General features: G+C 36.4%; 1 protein-coding gene across 1 annotated transcript in view; it reads left to right on the top strand.

Moving 5' to 3' along the window:
- Window positions 1-25,141, top strand: part of Sp4 (Sp4 transcription factor) — a 70,511-nt gene extending 45,370 nt beyond the window's left edge. The window contains exons 4-5 of the mRNA XM_004652823.3: window positions 1,948-2,147; window positions 18,344-25,141. Coding sequence (XP_004652880.2) covers window positions 1,948-2,147; window positions 18,344-18,591 — 448 coding nt within the window. The 3' untranslated portion in view covers window positions 18,592-25,141. The remainder of the gene's footprint in view (window positions 1-1,947; window positions 2,148-18,343) is intronic.
- Window positions 25,142-25,744: the final 603 nt, after the last annotated feature.

The raw sequence follows: 25,744 nt of genomic DNA on the forward strand, positions 1-25,744 counted from the left end.
CTGTTTAATCCTGGGCTTTGCTTATAGGTAGTTTTGGCAACTCATTAATCTCTTTTTACTTAGTTAGTTCTGGGTTTTTTTTTTGTTTTGTTTTGTTTTGTTTTTTTGAGGTAGGGTCTCAGTCTAGTTCCAGGCTGTCCTAGAACTCTATCTGTAGTTCCAGGCTGGCCTCCCTCTAACTCACAGTGACCCTCCTACCTCTGCCTCCCAGTTGCTGGGATTAAAGGCGTGTGCTGCCACACCTGGCTCACTTTGTTTATTACAGACTTATTTTGATTGTTCTTTAAAGTTTTACATCTTGCATATAGAGAAATATTCTTAGTATTGATTATTAATGATTCTTTTGTAAGATTATTAATGTTGTTTGCTTTTTCCTTCATAATCCAGCTAATTTGAATCTTCTCTCATTTGTTCTTGGTTGGTTTAACTAAAGTTTTCATTTTGTTGATTTCTAGGAACCTGTGTTTGACATAACACATTCCTCCTGTTATGTTTATTTTATTTTATTTTTTTTGTTTGCTGCTTTCTGGCCAACCTGTAGGTTAGCTTGTAACTCCAGTGGATCTGTAAGTCTCCTAAGATGCCTTTTGCATCAATAAATAGTGCTTTTATTTTTTAAATTTAGGCATGAACTTTTTCAACTTTGTTGCATTTTGTGAGTTTTCTTGGAGGAGAACTGATGCTCTCCTGAGGCCTTCTTATTCTGGCAAGAATTTCTGAGTTTTGGCTCTTAAACTGGAGGATGGACAAAGGAGGGGATTTGAGTGGTCCTGCCATAGAAGCCTAGGGCTTGGTGGTGGGGTGGGGCTGGGACAACAACTGCTTGAGTTTTCTCAACTTGCCTCTGCCAACCTGGTAGCTTTAGTTTTTGAACTCTTGAATGAAGCCATCAAGGACCATGAGGACCATTGCAGTTTTCTTTGTGTCACCATCAAAGTAGGGTTCATGTCCCTGGGCTGGGCACTGGGTAGAAGGGAGTTCCCTATCTTTAACCTCACTCACCTAGAATTTAGTATCAGCAAAAGGTACCTGGAGTAGGAGAAATGATGCTTCCTGCCCTGTTGGAGAGAGAGAGAGCCCTTTGGTTGGTAAGCAGGAAGAATATGACCCTGCACCATTGTGTAATGTTCCTTTGTTATGGAGGGACAAGGAAGAAAGAAGATTAGCTTAAATCCACAGACTCACTAGATTTCCTAGATATGGTGCTTTGTTTAGTTCATTAGTCAGTAGCTCTGCTGTGAAGGGGCCATGTGCCTCTCACAACACTGCTGGAAGTGAATCTAGGCACCCTCCACTTCTAACTGGAGTAGCTATCGTTTTAGTATTTAGAGGAGAATTTTTAAGTGTCTCAAAAAGCTCCCAATAGATTTATTTATCTAAGCCAGATGTTGTATCACACACCTATAATCTATATGGTAGGGATGCTGAGCCATGAGGGTTGTAAGTTCAACAACACTTTCAGCTACATCACAGATGTAAGATAACAGAGGACTAGATAGCAAACGTAAATTCAAAATTTAACAACTTTTATTAGCATTTTTTATGTAGTACACCAACCTATTTTATTTTTTCCTGAGTTGAAATTTTTCTGAGGTTAGAGAAATGGCTTAGTGGTTAAGGCAAGCCTGCAAAGCTAACAACTTGGGTTCAGTTCTCTAGTACCTACGTACAAAGTGGTGCATGTATCTGGAGTTCTGTTGCAGTGGTAAGAGGCCCTTGTATGCCCATTCTCATATTCTCTCTTTCTGTCTTTCTTTGTCTCTCTGTTTCTTTATCCTTTCAAATAATAAATAGAATAGTAAAAAAAAATTTCTGACTTAAATTGTGGCATTGTGAATCAAACAAACTTAAGAAAGCATCTTGTAATTATATAGATTGCCTATGGTTTTTCCATAGATAGAGGTTTAGTCTGGGGAGTGTAATTAATGTTGGTTTTGTTTTCGTTAGGGGCAGTAATGAACCAGGAAAAAAGAAACAGCATATCTGTCATATTGAAGGATGTGGAAAAGTTTATGGTAAAACGTCTCACCTACGAGCACATCTTCGCTGGCATACTGGAGAAAGACCTTTTATATGCAACTGGATGTTTTGTGGCAAAAGATTCACAAGGAGTGATGAGCTTCAGAGGCATAGAAGGACCCACACAGGTTCGTTTATTTTAGGACACAACTGTGATTTTTACTTGGTTAGTGCTTAGGTGAAAGTTTTAGTGGTAGTATACATTGGAAATGTGCCAACTAAGGAGAAAGAATTCTCTTTGAAGATCAGAAGTGATCACTTTATTCTGAGACACACAGGATTCTATTTGTAATCTTGATCAGCATATTTATCTGACTTAAAGCTTGTTCCTTTTGCTTATCTTGTAGTCTTAGAATATTAAGTTCACACAGTAGTTTTCCTGTATTTAAATAGATAAAAATGAATTATAATCATATTGGTGACTTTTATGGTTTTCTTTTTTGTCTTTACACATGCAAGAAATCCACAAAAATATCAGAAATAATATAACAAATATCCACCCAGCTCTCACTCAGAATTGGTGGATGCTAGTATCTTTTCTGGGATTTTTTTTTTTAATTTTGTTTGTTTTTGTTGTAAATCAACTCATTTGTAAAGTCAGTATCAAAGACAGCAGTTACCATGAATCCATGATTGTTTCTGTATTTTAGTGCATTTTAATAACCTTATCCATGTTATTTATGAGTCTACATATAACATTGTTTTGTGTAAACTATGAAATATTGCATAAATGATATACAGTCATTTCATTACTATGATTTGAGACTTGTTCAAGTCTGTGTATGCTTGATTGCATGTATTGATCACATCTTTTAAGACATGTGCATTATCATTATTACCATTACTGGGGTATTAATCCATTTCCCAGACGATGAAGTCGTTGCTGGGTTCTTTTGCTCTCACGAACTTCTCTGCTAGGAAAGTAATGAGTGTGTATAAGCCGTTACTACATCATAGAGAATAGTGTGTGTGTTTATGCTGTTTGTCTATAATTTCTCCATCAGCCACTGATAAGTAGTCTCTATTTCATGTGTGCTTACTACTTAATAGTGTCTCAAAAGATTTTGTCCAAAATGCTTTTTATTTTTGAGATTTGCATTTTTCATGATTATCAGTGACTGTAAGCATATTGGTTATTTGAAAAGTATTGAACACTTCCATAATAATAATAATAAACCATGATAATTCCCTTCCCCCTAACTTTCCTGGTCGCAACTCTATTCTTCATCTTATCCCGTTCTCCTCTCACATTAGTCTCTCTTATTTTTTTTTAATTATTTATTTATTTGTTTGTTTGTTTGAGAGCGATAGACACAGAGAGAAAGATAGATAGAGGGAGAGAGAGAATGGGCGCGCCAGGGCTTCCAGCCTCTGCAAACGAACTCCAGACGCGTGCGCCCCCTTGTGCATCTGGCTAATGTGGGACCTGGGGAACCGAGCCTCGAACCGGGGTCCTTAGGCTTCACAGGCAAGCGCTTAACCGCTAAGCCATCTCTCCAGCCCCTCTCTTATTTTTTATTTTATTGTATCTTTTAAAGATATTTATTTGAAATAGATAGGTATGTGGGTGGGTAGGTAGTTTGGTTGGTTGGTTGGTTGGTTGGTTGGTTGGTTGGTTGGTTGGTTTGGGTGCACCAGGGCCACCATCCACTGCAAATGAAGTCCAGGTATATGTGCTTTGTTACTCTCACTTTTTTTCCTTTTTCTCTTATTTGTTTGATTTATATGTTTTTATATTGCTAGACTTTTATTAATTTTTCTATCTTTTGTAAAAATCTATCTACCCATATTGTGAGAGAGAGGCAAATTGAGAAAATGAGTGTGCCAGAGCATCCAGACACATGTGTCACCATGTGCATCTGGCTTACGTGGGTACTGAGGAGTCGAACCTGGATCCTTAGGCTTCCGCAGGCAAGCATCTGAACCATTAAGCCATCTCTACAGCCTTTACTCTATCTTTTGTCACACTTAAGTTTTATACTTGTATTTAGTTAGAATCTCTTTTTTTTATTTTTATTTTTTTATTTTTATTTTTTGGTTTTTCGAGGTAGGGTCTCACTCTAGCCCAGGCTGACCTGGAATTCATTATGGAGTCTCAGGGTGGCCTCAAACTCATGGCGATCCTCCTACCTCTGCCTCCCGAGTGCTGGGATTAAAGGTGTGTGCCACCACGCCCGGCTAGTTAGAATCTCTTTTAAAAAATACTTTCTATTTACTTGAGAGAGACAATTGGCACTCCAGGGCCACTGGCCACTGAAGGTATACTCCAGACACATGTACCACCATATGCATCTGGCTTATATGGGTTCTGGGGAATTGAACCTGAGTCCTTAGGCTTTGCAGACAAGCACCTTAACTGCTAAGTCATTTCTCCAGCCCCGGAATGTCTTTAAAAAAATTTTTTTTTCCCATACCAAGATGTTTTGAAACTTTTTGTTTTCTAATAGCTTTAAAGTTTTATTTTTGTTCGATCTTTTAAGCAACCTGGTAAGGTTGCTGTTTGATTGTGTAACATCTGGTAAAGCAGTTTTTTACTTTTTTTCTGTTCATGCTTGGGTCTTATTTATTATTTAATGTGAATAAATGAATTTGAATTAACTATGAATAGGACTTGAAGGTATATGTGGAACATAAGAGGAGTAGAGCTGGTTTTTTCCTCAGCTATATATATATCAGTTATATATATATATGTATTATTTCGTTTGGTTCTAAAGTGACACTCTGGGATAGAAACTAGCTCCATCCTATAGATGAAAATTAATGAAAATAAGTTGTATTTGGAAATGCTGGAATGAATGCTACCTAAATCTCTGTATGCCAACAGGAAGAAAGGAAGGGAGGGAGAGAGGAAGGAAAGTTGAGGGAATGAGGGACAGAGGGAGAAGATGGACCATCTGAGGACTGAAATGGATCTCAGTGGTGTGTGCTTTTCCTAGCAAGCACAAGACCCTTCACTTTACTTTGTTGCTACTTTTTCATTTGTTTGTTTGTTTATTTTGGGTTTTTCGAGGTAGGGTCTTAACTTATAGAATTAGTCTCAGATTGGCCTGGAACTCACAGTGATCTCCCACCTCAGCCTCCCAAGTGATAGGATTAAAGATGAGTGCCACCACACTTGGCTATTTATTTATTTTAATAGCATTTTTAAACACAATTTGTTTTTACTGATGCCTACTCTCTTACCATTCCCCATCTCCCCAGCTTCTTGCCCCCTGTAGTTTCCCTCCTCCTGTTTACATGTCACATGTATCCTTTTCCTGATCCCTGCCCACTCCTCAGCTCAGCTTTATATGTTCACTTTTAGTTACAGTTCTGTTCATAGGTTTTTATCCATATTTCCCCTCCTATAGATGATAGATACACAGACAGATATAGATAGTACAAGCCGAGACCTGCCCAACAGAGGGAACATGCAGTTTTGGTCTGAGTCACTTAATAAGATTCATTCCAGATCCATACATTTTATATCAATTTCATAATTTAATTTAATTTTTCTGTGCTGCTTATGTATGTGTGTCATATTTCCATTATCCATTTATCTGTTGATGGGCATCTAGGCTGATTCTAATGCTTAGAATTAGAGTAGAACATGGGTCCTTAGGCTTAGCAAGCAGGCACCTTAACTGCTAAGCCATATCTCTAGCCCAAGTTTTTCTTTTTTAAAAAAAAATAAATATTTTTATTTGTAAGCGTAGACTGGATGAATAGAAGGATGGATGGATGGGAGGGAAGGAAGAAGAGAGAAAGAGCACATGCCCACGTTTTACTGGTTTTTAGATTGAGGTTCTCAGTCCATTTGACTTGCTATTTGTACAGAGAGGCATGGATCTAGTTTTATTCATTTGTGGTGGATAATCAGGATGCCAGCACCATTTGTTGAATAAGCTGTCTTTTTCCTTTGAATTTTTTTATCTGCTTATCAAAGATTAGGTGGCAAAAGCACTGTTGATTAATTTCTAGATCCTTTGTCTATTTCACTGCCTATTTCATTATGCCTGCTATAGTCAGTACCATGCTATTTTTTATTTATTTATTTTATTTACTTTATTTTATTTTTATTTTGGGGGGGTTGAATCTGCATTTTTATTGACACTGTACATAGTCATTTTTCTTTGTTTTAAATTTTTATTAGCATTTTCCATGATTATAAAAAATCCCCTGTTAATTCCCTCCCCCCCCACACACTTTCTCCTTTGAAATTCCATTCTCTATCATATTACCTCCCCATAACAATCATTGTACTTACATATATACAATATCAACCTATTAAGTACCCTCCTCCCTTCCTTTCTCTTCCCTTTACCATGCTATTTTTATCACCATTGCCCTATAGTATAATTTGAGATACCTCCTGCTGTGTTCTTTCTCCATCGGATTGCTTTGGCTACTCATGGTCTTTTGTAGGTTCTTACGAATTCCTGTATTAATTTTTTTGAGCTCTGTGAGGAATATTATTGGAATTTTAATGGGAATTGCATTGAATCTGTAGATTATTTTTAGTAAAATTGCCATTTTTACAATGTTGACTCTGCCAATCCAGAAACATGGGTGGTCTTTTCATTGTGTGGTATCTTCTTGGATTTTACTAGGTTTATTCCTAAGTGAGTGATTGTTTTGGTAACTGTTGTGAATGGGATGCTTTCCTTGATGTCTTTCTCTTAAGTTTATTATTAGTATATATAAAAGCAACTGGCTTTTGCATATTGATTTTATTTACCTCAGGTAATTATTAACTCTAGGAGTTTGTTTGTTTGTTTTTTGTAGACTCTGTTGGGTCTTTTAAGTATAGAATCATGTCATCTGCCAACAGGGAAGCCTTCTTGCTTTCTTATTTTTATTCCTTTTATGCCTTCTTATTTTCTCTAGCTAGAACTTTCTCTATCTTCTCCTTCTTTCTCTGGCTAGAAGTTACCGTAAAAGTGGTACGAGTAGACATCTGGACATCCTTATTGCATTCCTCACTTTAGAGAAAATGGTCTGTCTTTCTCCATTTAATACAATGTTGGCTGTGGCTGTGACATATCATATAATGACCTTTATTATTTTGAGGTATGTTCTGTCTGCATATTTTTTTCCATGTTGGACTTGGTCAAATGCCTATCCTGCATCAATTGAGATGATCATGTGATTTCGGTCCTTAAGTTTGTATGGTGTGTTACATTTATTAATTTATGTATAAGAACCAGCCTTAGCTGGGCGTGGTGGCGCACGCCTTTAATCCCAGCACTCGGGAGGCAGAGGTAGGAGGATCGCCATGAGTTCGAGGCCACCCTGAGACTACAGAGTTAATTCCAGGTCAGCCTGGACCAGAGACCCTACCTTGAAAAACCAAAAAAAAAAAAAAAAAAGAAAAGAAAAGAAAAGAACTGGCCTTGCATCCATAGAATTAACCCCCACATGGTTATGATGGATTATGTTACTGTGTTCTTGGATGACTTTGCAACAGTCTTATTGAAAAATTTTGCACCTATGCCCCTCTGTTTAGAGATCTGGGTAATGCTGGCTTCAGAGAATGACTTTGGTCATGTTCCTTCTCTTTCTATATTGTTGAACACCTTGAGAAGAGTTGGAATTAAGATATATTTAATTTGATAAGATTCTATAGTGATTCTTGGTCCAGGGTTTTTCATTTGGGAGAAAAATGAATTACATCTTCAATCTCATTGCTTGTAATGGGCTTATTTAAGTTCTGATGTCATCCACTTTAGTTTGGGAGGTTATAGGTATTTATAAATTGGTCCATTTCTTCAAAACTCTCTAGCTTTTTGGACTATAAATTATCAAAGTATTCTCTAATGGTGTGTGGGATTTCATTGGCATCAGTTATAACAACCCATTTTTTGTCTCTAGTTTTGTAAACTTGGGTTTTCTCCCAACTCATTTTTAAAAAGATTTTGTTAATTTTTATTTATTTATTTATTTGAGAGCGACAGACACCCACACAGAGAGAAAGAATGCCCCCCCCAAAAAAAAGAATGGGCTCACCAGCTCCTTCAGCCACTGCAAACCAACTCCAGATGCATGCATCACCATGTGCATCTGGCTTACATGGGTAATGGGGAATCGAGCCTGGAACCGGAGTCCTTAGGCTTCACAAGCAAGCGCTTAACCAACAAGCCATCCCTCCAGCCCCATTTTTCCCATTCTTTTTGTTAGTAAGGCTAAGGGTTTACCAGTAATTTTCTCAAAAAACAAACTTATCTTATAGTTTCCGTTTCATTAATTTCTGCCCTAACTTTTATTATTTCTTGCCATCTACGGGGCTTGGGGTTGCTTTGTTGTTTCGGTTTGTTTTTTTGTTTTTGAGGTAGGATTTCACTCTAGCCCAGGCTGACCTGGAATTCACTGTGTATGCTGAGGGTGAAACCGTTAGGTGGTTTATTTGAGATCACTCTAATATCTTGCTATGGGCACTTACAGCTGTGAAGTTTCCTCTTGGGACTACTATGACCCTATCCCAGAGTATCTGGTAGGTGGTATTATCATTTTCATTTATTCATGGGAATTTTTAAATTTCTTAGATAACATTGTTCACTCAAGTGTGTTTTTCCATCTCCAAGAATTTGTGTTGCTTGTGTATCCTCGCTTTTCGTTAATTTCTACTTTCATTCCTCTTTGGGTCAGTAGAGTTTTTGTTAAGGTTTGTTTTGTTATCCATTATGTGATCAGTGTTGGAGAAAGTTCTGTGACCCACTGAGAAGAGCATGTGTTTCCTATCTGATGGATAGACTACTCTAGATTAATTATTTAGGCCCAGTTGATATAAGTTTGTTTACTAATATTTTAGTCTGGATGACCTGTCTAAATGAAAAAAGTGGGGTATTGAAGTCTCCCACTGTGATCGTGTCTAAACTTAGGTACTCTTCTATCTCCTAGAGTTTGTTTTATAGAGTTAGGATCCCTAGTATTTGGTGCATAAATATTTGCAACTGTGATATCTGCTTGATGGATTGTTCCCTTTATTAAGATGGAATGTTTCTTTTTGCGTTTTCTAATGAGTTTTGGGTTGAATTCTACTTTGTAGGCATGGCCACGCCTGCTTGTTTCTGGCTTCCATGAACTTCTCTGCTGGATAGATAGGTTTCTTGGAGTCTTGCTTTTTATTCCAGTCATTCAGTCTGTGTTCATTGGAGAGTTGAGGCCATGTACATTTAGGGCTATCATAGAAAAAGAGTATTTGTTGGGTGATGTCCTGGTTACCTGGATTGTTGACTTTCCATTTCCTTTTCTGCTGAGAGTTTGCTATTTTGTTGTGTGAGACAGAATTGAATCTTTTGTTTCATCCTTGTTTATGTGCTTCTTTCATGAAGTGGATCCTTTCTTGTGCTCTTGAAGATGGGACTATCTTTTTCCCTGTGAAAATTTGCCATTCAGCTTTTCTATACAACTGGCTTAGTTGTCATAATTAATTGTTTTTTATTTTGTCTTGAAATATCTTATTTCTCCCATAACTTTTGAAAGGTAATTTGCAGGAAATAGTTTTGGTTGGAAGTTATTTGCCTTCAGCACTTAGAATATATTGTTCCCATCTTTTCTTGCTCTTAGGGTTGCTGATGACAGGATTGAGGTTATTCTGGCATTCCTGCTGTTGTGAGCTGGTTTTTCCCTTTACTGCTTGTAGTATTGTTAACTTGCTTTGGAGTTTTGATGTTTCTGTAATGGGCCATACAAAGGGCCTTCTCTGATAAGTCTTGTTGGAGTTCCATATTCCTCTTGTGTTTTAATATCATTCATATTTAATAAGAGTTACAAAAGTACAAAGAATTATCATGTGCTTTTCTCTCCATGTTTTTCTTGGTGCCAAGTTCTTACATAACCATAGTAACTCATGAAAACTAAGAAATTAATGATGTTATAATGCTGTTAATTAAAACTGCAGATTTTGTCACCATTGTGCCTTTTCTGTTCTAGGATTAAATCTAAACACATTTATTTTGTCAGGGCTTCCTGGACTCTGTGACATTTCCTAATTCTTTCTTTTGTCTTGGATTGCCTTGACATTTTTGACAAGTACTAATCACAGATTTGGTGGTGTGTCCCTTGGTTTAGGCTTGTCTGTGTTTCTCATGTTTGTACTCAAGAGTCCTTGGGAAGAACATCACGGCTAGTACTCTTCTCCTTGTTAACCTGGGTGAATTGCTAATATTGTGAAGGGGAAGGGAATTAAGTTCTACCACCTGGACAAAGGATCATTCAAGAATTTTTGAACATATGTTAAAACAAGTACAATAATGGAAAAGGGGGAATCTTTAGGTATATTTTGACATCTATGCAAATGTAATGTCTCCTTGAAGAAAACCATGTGCCAGTCGCTTTTGCATTCCTTAGTGGATCTTGCTTTCTGGAGTTATTGCTGTGGAGTTGTAAAGGTCACATTTCACTTATCTGTCTCCATCTTTATACAGTTTATAATTGGAATTCTCATGGAAGGAAGAGAGAGAGAACTGCTTTTCCAATTGTTCCAACTGTAAAAATGACTCGTCAGTCATGTATTTACAGTAGTTTGGACTCAACATGAGCATATTTTTTCTTTGGGTTATAAAACAGTACTGTCATCATTTATTTTCTTGTCTAAATAATTCTGTCTTTGACCACTGGAACCTCTTTTCAGATCAGTTCCTATGTACTTACATGCACCTATCCTTTCAATTCCTTTCTTCTTTCCTTTCTCCCTTCTTCTTTTTCTCTGCCCTTTTCTTTCATCCTTCTTTCTTTTCTTTCTTCCTTCCTTCATTCCTCCCTTTTTTGTTTTTTGTTTGTTTGTCTGTCTGTCTGTCTGTCTGTCTGTTTGTTTGTTTGTTTGTTTTTCATGGTTGGGTTTCGCTGTAGTCCATGCTGACCTGGACTTCACTATGTAGTCTTAGGATGGCCTCACACTGACTGTGATCTCCTACCTCTGCCTCCCAAGTACTGAGATTAAAGGCGTGCTCCACCACACCCAACATTCCTTCCTTTTTGACAATGAATTTCACTTTGTAGCTCAGTCTGGCCTGGAACTCACTATGTATCCCAGGCTGACCTCAAACTCAAGATCCTCCTACCTCTACCTCGGCTTCTACCTTCCTTGTGCCATAATACTTGCCTCACCATTCAGACTCCTAACTTTAGTTAATCTGTGTTTTTTGTATTCTTTCTGGACTCTACTATGTTGGATTTCTAGATTTTTTTTAATGTATTACAGTTTTTTTGATAGCTCCTTTATCTTTTGAAAATTTCTTAAAATATTTATGTTAAATTTGTTTTCATTTCCAAGAGTGCTAGGTAGTGTTTATTATTGCATGATGGTCTCATGGTGTCAGTGTAGTCACTCACTGAAAATACATTTTTTTTTTACTGTTTCTTTATTGCATGCTGTTTTTACTTGTTGAAAATACCTATTTTTCATCTATAACTTTTTCTCATACTCACTTTTTGTCTTTATATTGACTTTTTCAATGTTGCAGACATTTCTTAAACTTCCCAGTGGCCCTTAACTTTTCATTTCAGTTGATGATAATTGATTAATATGTTTTATTGATGAATATGTTTAAGTAAAAGAGTATGAAAGTGTCAGTATGAGCTGATTGCTTTTACTTCAAGATGATTGGTTGGGACTGTGTTACCCAGAAGCTGTCTTACTACCCAAGTATAGCTGTGCACTGTGGACATTTCTTTTAATGCACATCCTGAAATATTTTGTCCTATTCATGATAGTAGAGTTAATGTATCCTGAATAGACTGTGATTTTCTGTTTTATATTCCATATTTGTGTCGTCACTTTGAGTCCCAGATATTATGTGGTTCTTTTGATATAGTGCAGAGCACATTCTCTTTGTTTGAGAATCTATTCCAGCTTGTATATATGATGTAACCATTAATTTGGTACTCCTTTCCTTATCTTTTAGGTTGAACCCTCTCCCCATTTTTGACTGTACTGTTAGGTACAGTCAACTAGGTATAAATTTATAAATTAGGTATATATATATATATATATATTAGGTATAAATGAAATATTTAGGAAGTTTCCTAAATCTCAGACAAGAGCTAAAAGAAAACCAAACCCAGATGTGTCTCTTGGTCAGTCTGCTGCAAATCAAAGCTAAAGTTAAAAATCTTGTAGAGAGCCAAAAGAAAGTATCCCATTGTGTCTATAGGTTAACAAAAAGTTAAATAGTAGGGAGGAAATTAGATGTAATTGTGCTGTCATTCTAAACCTAAAAGATTTATATATAACATTTCCTGATATTTGGCAAATAATACACTAATATAGCCAAATGATTATTGGGTATGGTAAGAATGGTATGTGAATGCACATACTTCATGTATTATCAATATAGCTTACCTTTAGGAACATTTTATTTTGTTGTGGAGATGTTTCTTGCTTATTAGACTGCTTTATTTGCTGGTCATACTCTACCAAAAAATAGGCTATCTAGGTTTGATTTCCAATAGTGTTATAAGGAGGTTACATCCTCAACCTCTTGTTCTTTGTTGCCTGCTTAAAAAAAAAAAAAAAAAAAAAAGGCAGCCCAGTGATGTTCTTTACAGCTTATATGGGCTTTTCATAATATATGGCCAAAATATACTTTTATATAAAGTAACATATATTTATAATTCTATTAGTAATTATACTGAAGAAAATGAAAAAATAGGAATGTACTCTTTTTCAAAAATATTTAAAAATTTTTTAATTTATTTATTTATTTGACAAAGAAAAAGGGGGGGGGAGAGAGGGAGGGAGGAAGGGAGGGAGGGAGAGAAAATGTGTGCACCAGGGCTTCCAGCCACTGCAAATGAACTCCAGACGCGTGCACCACCTTGTGCATCTGGCTAACGTGGGTCCTAGAAAATCAAACCTGTGTCCTTTGGCTTTGCAGGCAAATGCCTTAACCGCTAAGCCATCCCTCCAGCCCGGAATGTACTCTTACAGAATAAGGAAAACTAGATCAAATAGATAAGACCAGAAATTTTGTGGGCTGCATTAAGTTTTATCCCAGAATTTTTTACACATAGACTTCAACTATTGTTTATAATGGTCAGAACTGTTTTCTTGTGAGCTCATTATCAGCTAAAATGTACCAGGCTATCTACAGTCCATTGGTCCCATTAACTACTTTAAAACTTTGTGTTCTTGGCCATCTAAATGATGATAGTCAAAAGTAAACAGTAACTGGGCGTGGTGTCACATGCCTTTAATCCTGGCACTGGGGAGAGGATCACTGTCAGTTCGAGGTCACCCTAAGACTACATAGAGAATTCCAGGTCAAAAAGTGAGACCCTCCCTCAGAAAAAAATAAACAAACAGTAGCAGGCAATCCATAAAATCAAACTTGAATAAGTAGCACAGATAAGTTTCACATGTCTCTCCCTGCTTGTCTCCCAAGGTACTTTGTGGGTACTGCATAACAGATCCAAGCAGCAAACAGTGGAAGAACCCTCCTACATACAGCTAGAGAAGCAAGAAAGGGGTCCCTGTGCTCCCACAGCAGGATCATTTTGAAGACTTACTGTAGTAGTGATAGCAGAGGCACCATTTCTGGGCAGAGGGTTCAGGATAAAGAACCTTTGTTTTCCATGGACTAGGGGACTTGCCATTATTTTTTCTGTCATGTTCTTTAAAGTGTAGTCACAGACAAATAGTACAAGAGGCCTCACAAAAAAGATAAAAGGATATTTGTGGGCTACAAAATGTGGAGGATGAAAGGTTGCTTACTAATTCTGTGTGTCATCAAAAGAAATTCTGGGCAATCTTGAGCTAAGCATGTATAAGACAGACATAGAGTAGGCCTCAACAAGTGAACTCTCACAAACACTTAATTGTCAGTATGTGCTAGGACCCCAAAACAGCTAACAAAACTTTTGAAATGAGTTAATCTTGAAACTCACAGAAAGTGGAATAACCATTTAGTCTGAACATAAGTTGATTGGTTACTAATACAACGTATTCTAGAAGATTCCTGCTAGACTCAGAGTCTCTATAACATACCTAAAATGGCCAGCATGCAGTCCAAAATTGTTCTACATATGAACAAAGTAAAAGTACCTTCTCAAGGGAGAAAACATACTAACACATGGCAAGGTAATCCAAGTTTTGGAACTGATCAAAGATGTTCAGGCATGTATTGTAACTATAGTCCAAGAACTAGAGGCAAACATGATTTAAATGAATAGAAATGTAGAAGTTTTGAGCAGAGAAAGTGGAAAATAACTGAAAAGGTACGATATTCAAAGTAAACAATTTACCCAGTGCTCAGTAACTAAATGGAGGTGACAGGAAAGAATTGGTTCAGTGGATGATAATACTAGAAATTATGAAATCTGAAAGACAAGAAAAAGATCAGAAAATGAACTGGATCTCACAGGCCTGTGGGTTGATAATAAAAGACTTTAAATGTGTCATTGGGCTTTGAGGAAGAAAGGAGAAAGATTGATAGAGAAAAAATTAGAAGAGATATGGCTGAGATTCCCCATATTAGGTATACATTAAAGATTTAGGAAGTTTCCTAAATCTCAGACAAGAGCCGAAAGAAAAACAGACCCAGATGTGTCTCTTGGTCAGCCTGCTGCAAATCAAAGCTGAAGGTAAAAATCTTGAAGAGAAGCCAGGCGTGGTGGCTCATGCCTTTAATCCCAGCACTCGGGAGGCAGAGGTAGGAGGATCGCCATGAGTTCAAGGCCACCCTGAGACTCTATAGTGAATTCCAGGTCGGTCTGGGCCAGAGTGAGACCCTACCTCGAAAAACCAAAAAAAAAAAAATCTTGAGGAGAGCCAAAAGAAAGTGTCCCATTGTGTATATGAGTTAACAAAAAGTTGAATGATGGCAGATGTCCCCTTAGAAACTGTAGAGGTTGGGGGTAAGGTGGCATCTATCCACTCATTTGATATCCAACAAAAGTATCTCAGTATGAAAAGCAAAATGAGGCTCTTTTTATCCAGCATGGTCACACACCGTGTGATCCTAGCATTCCGGAAGTAAAGGCAGGGCACGTCTGAGTTTGAGGGCGGCCTGTGCTGCATAGTGAATTCCAGGCCAGCCTGGACTGAATACACAGTAAAACCCAATTTCAAGATAAGACTAATATTCTCACCATTGAATTTGCCCCAAAAGAAGTTTAGCAGCTGAAGATAGCACATTCATTACTTCATAATTTCTGCTTCGACCTCACAGAGCCGAGAACTGGGCTACCCTGCTTCCTGGGGCTTTGGGAGAGAATCTGCTCCCAGGCCCATTCACACTGTCAGTTATTCATTTCTTTCTTGTTGTTGAACTTAGGTCCCCATTTCTTTGCTGCCTGTCCACTGGGAAACCAGTGTTTGCTCTTGGATAGTGCCCTTATTTCTTTTCACACATGCCATGTGACCCACTCCAGTTTAGCCCCCCACACACACACACATCTAATCTGTCTCTAGCTATAGAAAGCTTTTCTTTGAATTGCTCTTGTGATTAGATTGACCCCCACCTAGATAATTCAGAATAATTTCCCTATTTAAGTTCTGTAGCCTTACTTAGTTACAGCTGCAAAGACCCTTTTACCATGTAACATCATATAACTTCCAGGGAGCGAGATCTTTGTAGGGCTTTTCTATTTATAACAGTAGCCATTATCAACAGATTTGATAATTAGGTGTTTTAATTATAAAATATCATGAATTATGAAAATACATGTATTATTAAAGTATTATATTTATAAAATATATCATATTTAATTAATGGAAACACTTTTCACCTTCTTGAAGTAAAGAACATTCATAATGTTTTAATGTTTGCTAAGGGTGGGAAGTATAGAAATGTTTTAATGTAAATGCACCTCAGTGGACTAGGGTAAGCACTGAAACGAATCATTCCCTAAATTCGAGTGTGATTGCACAATATTATTTGAATATTTGAGATTCTAGTCAGTTCTTTTATTGCTTGAAATTAGTTGAGTATCCACACCACTGGACAGGCTAGAAAGTTCATGTATTAAACATGTCACCTTTATTTCCCACTTATCTTGCCATTTTTATCACTGTGTAGCTGGGCACTAGAACTTCACTATTTGTTAATTGGGATGGATAGCTGTACGTGTTAGCAAATAACTCAAAAGAATGGATGTTCCTTAAAGCCAGAGAGTTCCAGTAGCTTTCCTATCATCAGTAACTGGCACAGATATTCTATGAATGTTTATTGAGAAATGACTGTGTTTATGAGCATTGAACATGACAGTTACTAAATATTTACTGTATGGTCACTGTGTACAGTTTAGTCTCCATCTGTGTACTTCGAGAAGGATCCCATGACCATCTGATTTCTTTGCTAAATCTTAGCTTTAGTTGCTACAAAATAACTGCAATTTCTAGTTACTGTGGGGATAGCATAAAAAGCCCAGACTATAAGTCAGGTATCTTGAGTTCTACTCTTAACATGAATAAGTTGTATGACTCACAGGTAAACTGATTTATTCATCTGTAAGGTAAAAGTATAAATAAATAAGATCTTCAGAACTTCTCCAGCCTGAAAATAAATAAATTGATATTTTTTCTTTCAAATAAAATGCAACAGTTTAAAAGACAGAGTTCACGATTGATTCTCAACCCAATTTAATTTTTCATCCTTGCCTAAATGTCAGCATTCATAATATTCAAGTCCCTTTACTTCAGAGATTTCTGCCATTATTTTGAATGCCTCTGAGAATTTTTTCTAATGCATTTTTAATCAATATTTTAAGACTGAAAGAAAAAGTCTGTAAGTTACTATAAATGTAAGCACAATAAAAGGGGAAAATACCTTATGTGAACAAACTTGAAATTATAGGCTTTCTCTTTGTAAGTCAAATGTAGTATCAGAAAATCATCAGCCAAACTGAATGTTTCTTATTATCTAGTTTGGTTATCACACTAGGAAAACATAATTTCACAAAGATAACAGTTTTAGAGATTAAAGAAAAAGCTAATAGTTATCCCTTGTAAACATCAGGATCTAACATTTAACCAAGTTTTCATGTGTTCTACCCATTATACACAAAAATAAGATGATGGGCTGGAGAAATAGCTGAGCAGTTAAAATGCTTGCTGGCACAGACAAAGGACCTAGGTTCAATTCCCCAGTGCCCACATAAAGACAGATGTACAAGGTGGCGCATATGTCTGGAGTTCGTTTGCAGTGCCTAAAGGCCCTGGCATGCACATTCTTTATCTGCCCCCTTCCAAATAAATAAATAAAACATTTTTTTAAATGAGATGAATTTTTTCTTTTCTTTTCTTTTCTTTTCTTTTCTTTTTTTTTTTTTTTTTGCTAACATTCAGTTCATTTTTATTCCAAAGCATAGGAGTACTTCGTTTAGAACTTGTGCATTTTGAAGAAAATGTACTTAAGGATCACTTTGTGTGAATGAAAATAACAGTATTCTGTGGAACTAAAAACTGTATTTAATCTGATATATATATATTCCTGCCTCTCATTTTTGCTTTGTAAAAAACTTAAGTACATTAGTAAAGTCTTACTTTAAAGTACCTCCAAAGTTTGAAACTAAACCCAAGTATCAATTTTAAAGAAGTGCAGACGTGAGGCTTGAACACTTATTTGTTAGACCTGATTGAGATTTTCAAGCTTCATTGTTTGAAATACTCTTCTTGTTTTGTGGGGGGTGGGGGTACTGGGGCCCAGAGTAGTATTTTGACTTGTTCCAGCTTATATTTTCAGTTTATATTCCCAGCTTATAACAGAGCCAAGACTCTTAAACTCAGATCTTTTATTCTCAGCCACATGGTTTTTCTTTTACAATACTGCTTGCTTATGTGTGTGTGTGTGTGTCTGCACGCGCATGTGTGTGTTTTCATGCATGTGGCAGCCAGGGGACAACTTCAAGTGTCGTTTGCAGGCTACCTACTTTTTTGAAAAGAGAGAGTGTGTCACTGACCTGGAACTCACCTAATCAGCGAGATTGGCTGTCCAGTGAACCCCAAGGATCCATCTGTCTCTGCCTCCCCAATGCTGAGGTTACAAGCATGTGCCACTATCCTTTTTTTTTCTTTTTTTTACGTAGATGCTAAGGATTGAACTCAGGCCCTTGTGCTTGCAAGGCACTTTACCCACTGAGCTCTCTCTTCAGTCTTTGATACCATTTTTTAAACCAGAAAGAGCTAGGAGATAGCTCAGTGGTAGAGGGCTTGTCTTGCATGAGCAAGGCCCTGAGTTTGATCCTTAGTGCCATAAAAACAGAAAGGAAATACTGTGTGTCTAGTCTAGTTAAACTATACCCAAAAAGCATACCATACAAAAAGTATAAGACCACAACATAAATTGTTAAAAATTCTAATTTTATTTGAATAAAATGTATACAAGTGTACCATTTTTGTCTACAGGTGAAAAGAGATTTGAATGTCCAGAATGTTCTAAAAGGTTTATGCGGAGTGATCATCTCTCCAAGCATGTCAAAACACATCAGAATAAAAAAGGAGGTGGGACAGCTCTTGCCATTGTCACCTCAGGAGAACTGGACTCATCTGTTACAGAGGTGCTCGGCTCCCCGCGAATTGTCACAGTTGCAGCCATTTCTCAAGATTCGAATCCAGCAACTCCCAATGTTTCAACAAACATGGAAGAATTCTGAAAAGTTATTTATAGCAGAGACCTTGAGTGCTGCACTTACGTTTACACACCTTTGACATCTGGAAACGGGCTGGTCAAGTGGATTACAGAGTAGGAAATCATGTTCTCATTGTTGGCTTTTTAAGTGTTCCAGGGTTTGGGTTCAACACATGAAGTGTTGAATTTTAAAGACTAGGAAAAGCAAACTGATATACTGGAAATAGAAAAGTATTTCCTCCATGCTATAAGTTGTACTTATTTGGAAATATGTCACATAAACTTTAAACCCAATCCTCCCCTCCTTTAACATCATGTTGTTAACATGCTTAAAACACAGACCTCAGTAGTTTGAAGGCTGGACCTTAATTTGACCCTTTTTTTTTTTTTCCTTTTGGAAATACTTTGTTATAAATTCATTCAGTAACAACTTACATTTCTTTTTCTGTATAGCACAGAAAACAGATAGCTAACTGATAATAGTATATTTCCTTAGCTTGATTTTTGGAATATCAATTCAAAATAGTTTTGGCCGTCTTTTCTAAATATTCAAAATTCTTCAAAAGTTAAATTAGGTTAAGTTCCAAAACAGTAATCTGGGGTACATCTCAGATCTTTATTACCACTACATTATAGTAGTGTGTATGCAGACAATCAGTGAAATCCAGTTTCTTTCTCCATTTTGGAGACATGGGAGAAACTTAGAGCTAAAGCTTAAATTTTTTGACTGAAATCTAGGAAAATGCTGGGAAAAAAAAATGTTAGAAATCATGATAGCTTCAGAAAAATAAAATGAAGCAACTTATCACACAATGTTTTGAAGTTAGGATGGATTATATTCCTAACCTATGTTGAACCATAAAATTTCATTTTAAATGTTTATATTGGAAAAAAACGTAGATTACAGATCTATGTAATTTCATATTCTGTAAATACGAGTTTTGTTGACAGTGTGCAGAATTCTTTATGCGTTGACTTGGTAGCCAAAGAAAGAATTACTATGCTTTTGCAAGGCCAGCATAAAATTATTTGAACTACATTATAATTTTTGTTTTCCTTTACTGAAAACTGGCCAATCCCATCTTATTTCTAATACAGTTAGAAAGTTAATTAGTGATGTCTTTATGTTGTTATCAGTATTTTTCCTTAAAATCTAGACGGCCTAACAAATATATAATAGATAGGATATTATGAAACAAAAAATTATTTTTGAGAAACCAGAATACTTTTCAGTCAAATAGTAACTAAAGAAAAGATATATTTCATTGTTTATGCAAAGTCTTATAGAAAAGTGTCTTATTAGGAAAGATGGCCAAAAGTTTCTTACGAAAATTTGGATTATTCTATTAGGTTAAACATTAGTAAGACACTTGATGTTTTAAAAAAAATTTACACAGAATTATAACTAATGAAGTTGACCATTTGGAAACTAAAGATTTTTACCTGCTTGGTTTATTAACATCATTTGGTTTGGGGACTATTTGAATATAGGTACATGTTTTCTTGTGCATTCTTTATTATTTCTGTAAAGTACTACTCCTGCAAATTCTCTTCCAAAATTGTGATGTTTCTTGTCATTTTGATGAAGGAGAGATACTGTAATGATCACTGTTTACACTATAAACACTTTAGGCCAGCCCTTTGTAGCGTTATATAAAACTGAAGGCCTTTTGTGCTTTCAGTTTGTATAAAAAAGCTTTGAGATTAAAAGGAAAAAATTTTTACACTGTGGTTATAAATTTCAAGTTTCTTAAAGCTTTTGTAGACTTGTAACAAAGTCTTTAAATTTTAGTTGGATTTTGTAAATTGTTTTGTATATTTTATTTAATGTATTCTTAACAACTGATGTATCTGGCTTTAAAACATCAGAATCAGTTTATTGTTTTGTTTGGTACAGAGGAGCATTTTGGTAGTGTTAATTTTAATTTTATTATATAGGAGCTGAAACATCAAATCTATATTTTATCTATCATGCTACACAATCAGTGCTATAAATTTTTTTATGCAAAGAAACTTTCCTAATGTTTTAATCATGTTTTCCTCTGAGTGATACTTTTTGTTGTTAATACCAAGTATGAACACTCTGCATCATTATCCCATGACCCAGCTTTAAAGCAAACCCATATATGTTCATCAGCAGTGGAAGTTAGTTTTTAATCAACAGTGAGGCCTATTATAAATATATCAAACTGAATCTGGATAGCTTTATAGCATATAAAATAATTTGTGTTAGCAATTACACATCTCACCACTGAAATGAGAAATATTTTGACAGTCTGTTCTGCATACCGTTCTGAGTCCACTTTCTGTCTTGGAACACCCGTAAGTTTCAGTGTCCTTTATTTGACTCAGTGGGATAGAGCTGTTAGAGTAATAGGGCACAGATGTGCAGTAGAGTCTTGTTTAATGGCATTTCACTGCTCAGTCCCTTTGCCGCCATTATGAAACTTTTCTTTCTTGTAATTATCAGTGCAAAGCTATGTATTTATCATGGTAGAACTCCAGTGTTAGACTAGTTTTTTCTTATGGTATACTTTCTTTGGTTAGGTTTGTGTATGTGTTGCTGATTACATTAGAACTTGATGTTAAATCATTATTTATCACACTCATGAGAGCAGTAATAAAAGTGTGTAATCTAGGAGAAAAAGTTAATTTGTCAAACTTAGATAAGCATGATGTTTAGGTCCTATTTTTCAATTTTATAACTGTTTTATTGCAACAATATTTGTATTTAAGTCTCCATTTTAATGCCTTGTGGTGTTTTTTATGCATGTCACTAAGTTGTCACCCCACATAAATTGATGTGCAGCATAGGGTATTAAATCTACATAATGATTTTAAAACAGAAATAGTTGATGGTAAAATGTAAATGTTTTGCAAAACTTCCTTATAAAAAGTTTCGTAGTAACATTTCACTTGTAAATTTTTTTGTAAAAAAGAAAATGGAAAAAAAAAAAAAGAATCCAGAACCAACCCTGTTTCCCATATCCTAGAATTTAGACAATTATTCTGCCAGCAAAGCCTCTGGGGCTGTAATTGACATTTTTACAGTGCTTATTTGTATAAAATTTGTTTTTTGTGGATTTGGAAATAAAATCATGTACAAGCTGTTGCCTGCAATAACAATTGCAAGTAACCTATTAAAAATTCCCTGGAGTTTAACATGTTTCATTTAATTATGTATACTAAACAGCAGCAATAAATTGTTTGAACTATCCACCTTCTTACCACAGTGAACACTGGAAGTTAAATGCCTCACGCTAGAAAACATTGGCAACCCGTCTTAATTCCTGGTAGGAAGATCTGGTCACCATTTCTGAGCTCACCACCAAAGAATACCAATTTAAACTATATGTTAATTTGTGGCCATTACTGTAAACACTTACAGAAATTAAATTATCATTTATAGATACCTTTTACTTAAATATCTTAAGCAATAAATATTAGCTAATTGTAGGAAGATCTAAAAATGAAAAACACAGTTAAAAGAATATTTAAGCTCCCAGAAACATGTAGAAACAAGGTAGGCCTCATAGATTCCAAAAAGTCTGTAAACAAAACCAGTCTTTTCTTCCTGGGAGAAAGCTCATGAAGAACCTGACTGATACGTGAGTGTATTACTGTAATGACTTTGGCAAGCACGTTTCCAAGCCCACTGGAACTGTACAGGGTAGGCGAGAACTGCAGGATGTTAGGCAAAGAGGAAAAGTAAGCTGCGTACAAGACTCTAAAAGTCTTTATTTAAATCTGTAGTAAGCAAGATCTGTGTAGTGTACCAGGACATAGCCAGTGCTGCAAAGCCCTAAGGGCCAGCATGGTCTATGCTACATCATATATACGTGCAGAATGTATGTTCATGGTAGTGACCAGACCAAGGAATACTTAAATTTATACTGTGCTGTCCAGTTCGTCAGCAGATTTTTCTACCACAAGTAAAGGTGTACATCTTGATCAGGACTGCTTCCTGGCCCCACTACTTCCTCTGTTTCAAGTTAAAGCTGTATCAGTATCCTAAAGATCAATTTAGGGTGACTGGCTCCCTTTATTCCTCTTCCCAGTGGACATTAATAAAATGTGCTTTTCAGCAAAAAAAAAAAAAAAAAAAGAAAACTACTTGAAAAAGTTACATTTGTATGCATCAGGATAATATTGCATGAAAGGGAATGATGCAATTCTAAAACAAAATACAATTTTTTTAAAAATACAATAAAAGTCTGGTTTTTGAACTAGGAATTTCAACCACAGGAATAAGATCCAATCAGAAAATTGAGTGAATCACTATCATAATTTGTTGACATAAATCCAGGGGTGTAATAAATTCAAGAGAAGCGGAAGTGGTGGTGAGAGCAACACTGTTGTAGTATTGTGTGGCTAAAGTGCTGCTTTTTCTGTTGCTTACAGTGCTAGTTTTAAAGATGACTGAAGTCACAGAAAAAATAGTGTTTGTCTTTTTATTTAAAAGTTTAATTACAGGGGTGTAGAGACTTGGTGTCGACCAGAAATGTAAAGATCCTTATGTCTCAATGATTCTGCTATGGTATTTACTGCCTGAGCAGTAATGTCCACATAATAAATCAACTTTAATTGTGTAGCAGGAGCTCAGTCACAGTCACGTATTTCCAGTTGCTGGTTAGGATAGCCCAGGGCTGCTCCTCTTTAGTTGCAGGTAGCAATGAACTGATTTATTTTTGGATACCTGAGAGTAATCGCAAGTGGAAATAGTGGAAGGAAGAGAAAGAAGAAGGAGGGAAAAAGCAATAAAGGCCTGATTGAGCAGGCGTGGTTATGCATGGAAAAAGTAGTAGCTCGTGGTCCGAGCCCTCAGACATTGCGCCTCTGGGTCACCACTTACCAGCCACAGAACACGGACTGTGATGAGTAATACTCGGGGCTGCTAAGCACATAAGCACCTGATAGATAGTAGCTTAGGGAAGTTGAAAGGGTAAATGATAAGGTAATCCAAAACAGCTTACCTAGTTCATTCAGACTGCTGCACCAAGGTAACATAAACTAAGGCTGATCAGCAATAGAAATACATTTCTCATAGTTTGGATGCTGTAAAGTCCAAGGTCAATGTTCTGGAAAATCCTATGTAAGTTCCCTGGTTCACATGCTCCCTGAACAGCACTCACAGAAGGAAAAAAAGTGATCCAGGTGTGGTAGCACACCTCGAATCGCGGTACTCAGGAGGCAAAGGTAGGAATTGCTGTGTGTCCTAGGCCAGCCTGGACTAGAGTGAAATCCAGATCAGCCTAGGCGAGAGTGAAACCACTTCGAAAACACCCCCCTCCAAAAAAAATAAATAAAGGAGTAAAGTGGTTTCTTGGGGCCATTTTTTAAACTTTTTTATTTTTATGTTTTGAAGGGCATGCGTTCCATCTTGAAAGCTACATTTGCTTGATGCAGTCACTTCTTACAGGGCCACCTCCTCATACTTCGTATTAACTGGGTATCAACATAAGAATTTTGGGAGACACTGAATATTTCCCAACAAGGCAAATGCTGACATGCTTTGAAAAGGAGCAATACATCGAAAAGTTAATACTCAAAGTCACAGAAAAGGAAAGCAATTTCAGTGGGAATTCATCATTTCAACTGTGTATTTTTCCCAAACTATCTGTGAGCTAGTGTGGAGGTATTCTCTTTTTAAAATATTTTGATTTGTGACTAGAGAGAATGGACACACAAGAAGGGCCTCTTGCCACTGCAAACGACTTTCAGCCACATGCACTTCATGCATCAGTTTGTTGGGGAGTTCTGTGGAATCAAACCTGGGCCAGCAGGCTTTGCAAGCAAACGCCTTTAACCACCTAGCCATTGCCCCAGCTCTCTGGAGGTATTGTATGTCAAAAGTATATGATGGTGGTCTTTCTGGAACACCTGGATGCACATGCCCTGCTGGAAGGCGAATGTTCATATTCTGATACATGGAGACCACATCTCCAGGCAGAAGCAAGCCTCGGGCAATATTGGGCCTGACAGCTAGAATCAGGAGGCTAAGATCAGGCAGGAGGCAGGAGGAAATAAAACTTGCACAGTTGTCCCAAACACCAGCTTATCCTAAATCATGAATCATGCCTTTCTAGGTGGTTGGCTTGTTTTAAATTGTATTTATTACCCCGATGAGATGAAGTCTAATCCTTTATTTATAGTATTATTTTTGTGACATGGAAGCTTTAGTAAAGTTATATATCTGCTAGTAAAATCGCTCCTGGCTTGTATAATTTTTATGCTGGAATTAAGTACACGAGTAATTCATTCGTGGTGCTGTGTGAATGAAGAGCAGCATAGCTTCTAAGTATTTGGTTGCCTACAAATTTGAAGACCACTTTCATGAAAAACACTTAAGGCAAACAAGCTAACAACAGCAGCAACGAAGATTCCGGTTCAATTTGCTGATACTGTAAATGGTTCCACCTTGAATATAACATTTATGTCTTTGCAGCTTTCTTTACATTAGCTTATTCTCTGTTAGGCCCACATGTGTATATATGGAATGTTTGTATATCTGTTTGATGAAGTATCATATTTCTAATTAATTTATAAGAATTAAACGTGTGAGTTATGGTTTCGTATTACAGTTGCTTCCTTGCATTCTTTAATTACATGGAATGACACTGCTCAGAAGTTATGCCCTAATTTGATGACCATGTATTAACTTATTTTAAGTTTTTATTTTAATGGCGCATATTAGGGTTTTAGTCCTGTCTCTCCCTCTCCCTCCCCCCAAAAAAATCTGAGTTGTTTGTTTGGCTTTGTTCTTCAGAATAGTGAGGATACCAGCTTGCACTAAAAGTGTATGGAAGTACGTCCACGAATTCCATGAGTAGTTGGAAGTGGTTTTCCCTTGTATCCAATTGCAAATGTAGACTTCAACTTAAATGGAAAAAAAGCACACCTACCAAATTTCTTTGGATTATTTTGCAAATGTAAGTTTTTCCATGTTTTTAGGAAAAGTGTTTCCTTGCTTATAAAAATGACATGAATATTAATTTTATTTAGACATTATGCTTATTTGACTCCAAGATCTTGGCAGTTCTCTAAAGCATTAGTAGTACTATGAAAAAATAGGCAAATAGCACCAAAGAACATATTTCAAATAAAATACTTCCCTTCTGCCTATATATTTCTTTCTAATAGCGTATTGATCAGATTTATGAATTGAACATCTATCTTAC

This window comes from Jaculus jaculus, chromosome 16 (genome assembly GCF_020740685.1).
Source record: "Jaculus jaculus isolate mJacJac1 chromosome 16, mJacJac1.mat.Y.cur, whole genome shotgun sequence".
Taxonomy (NCBI): Eukaryota; Metazoa; Chordata; class Mammalia; order Rodentia; family Dipodidae; genus Jaculus; species Jaculus jaculus.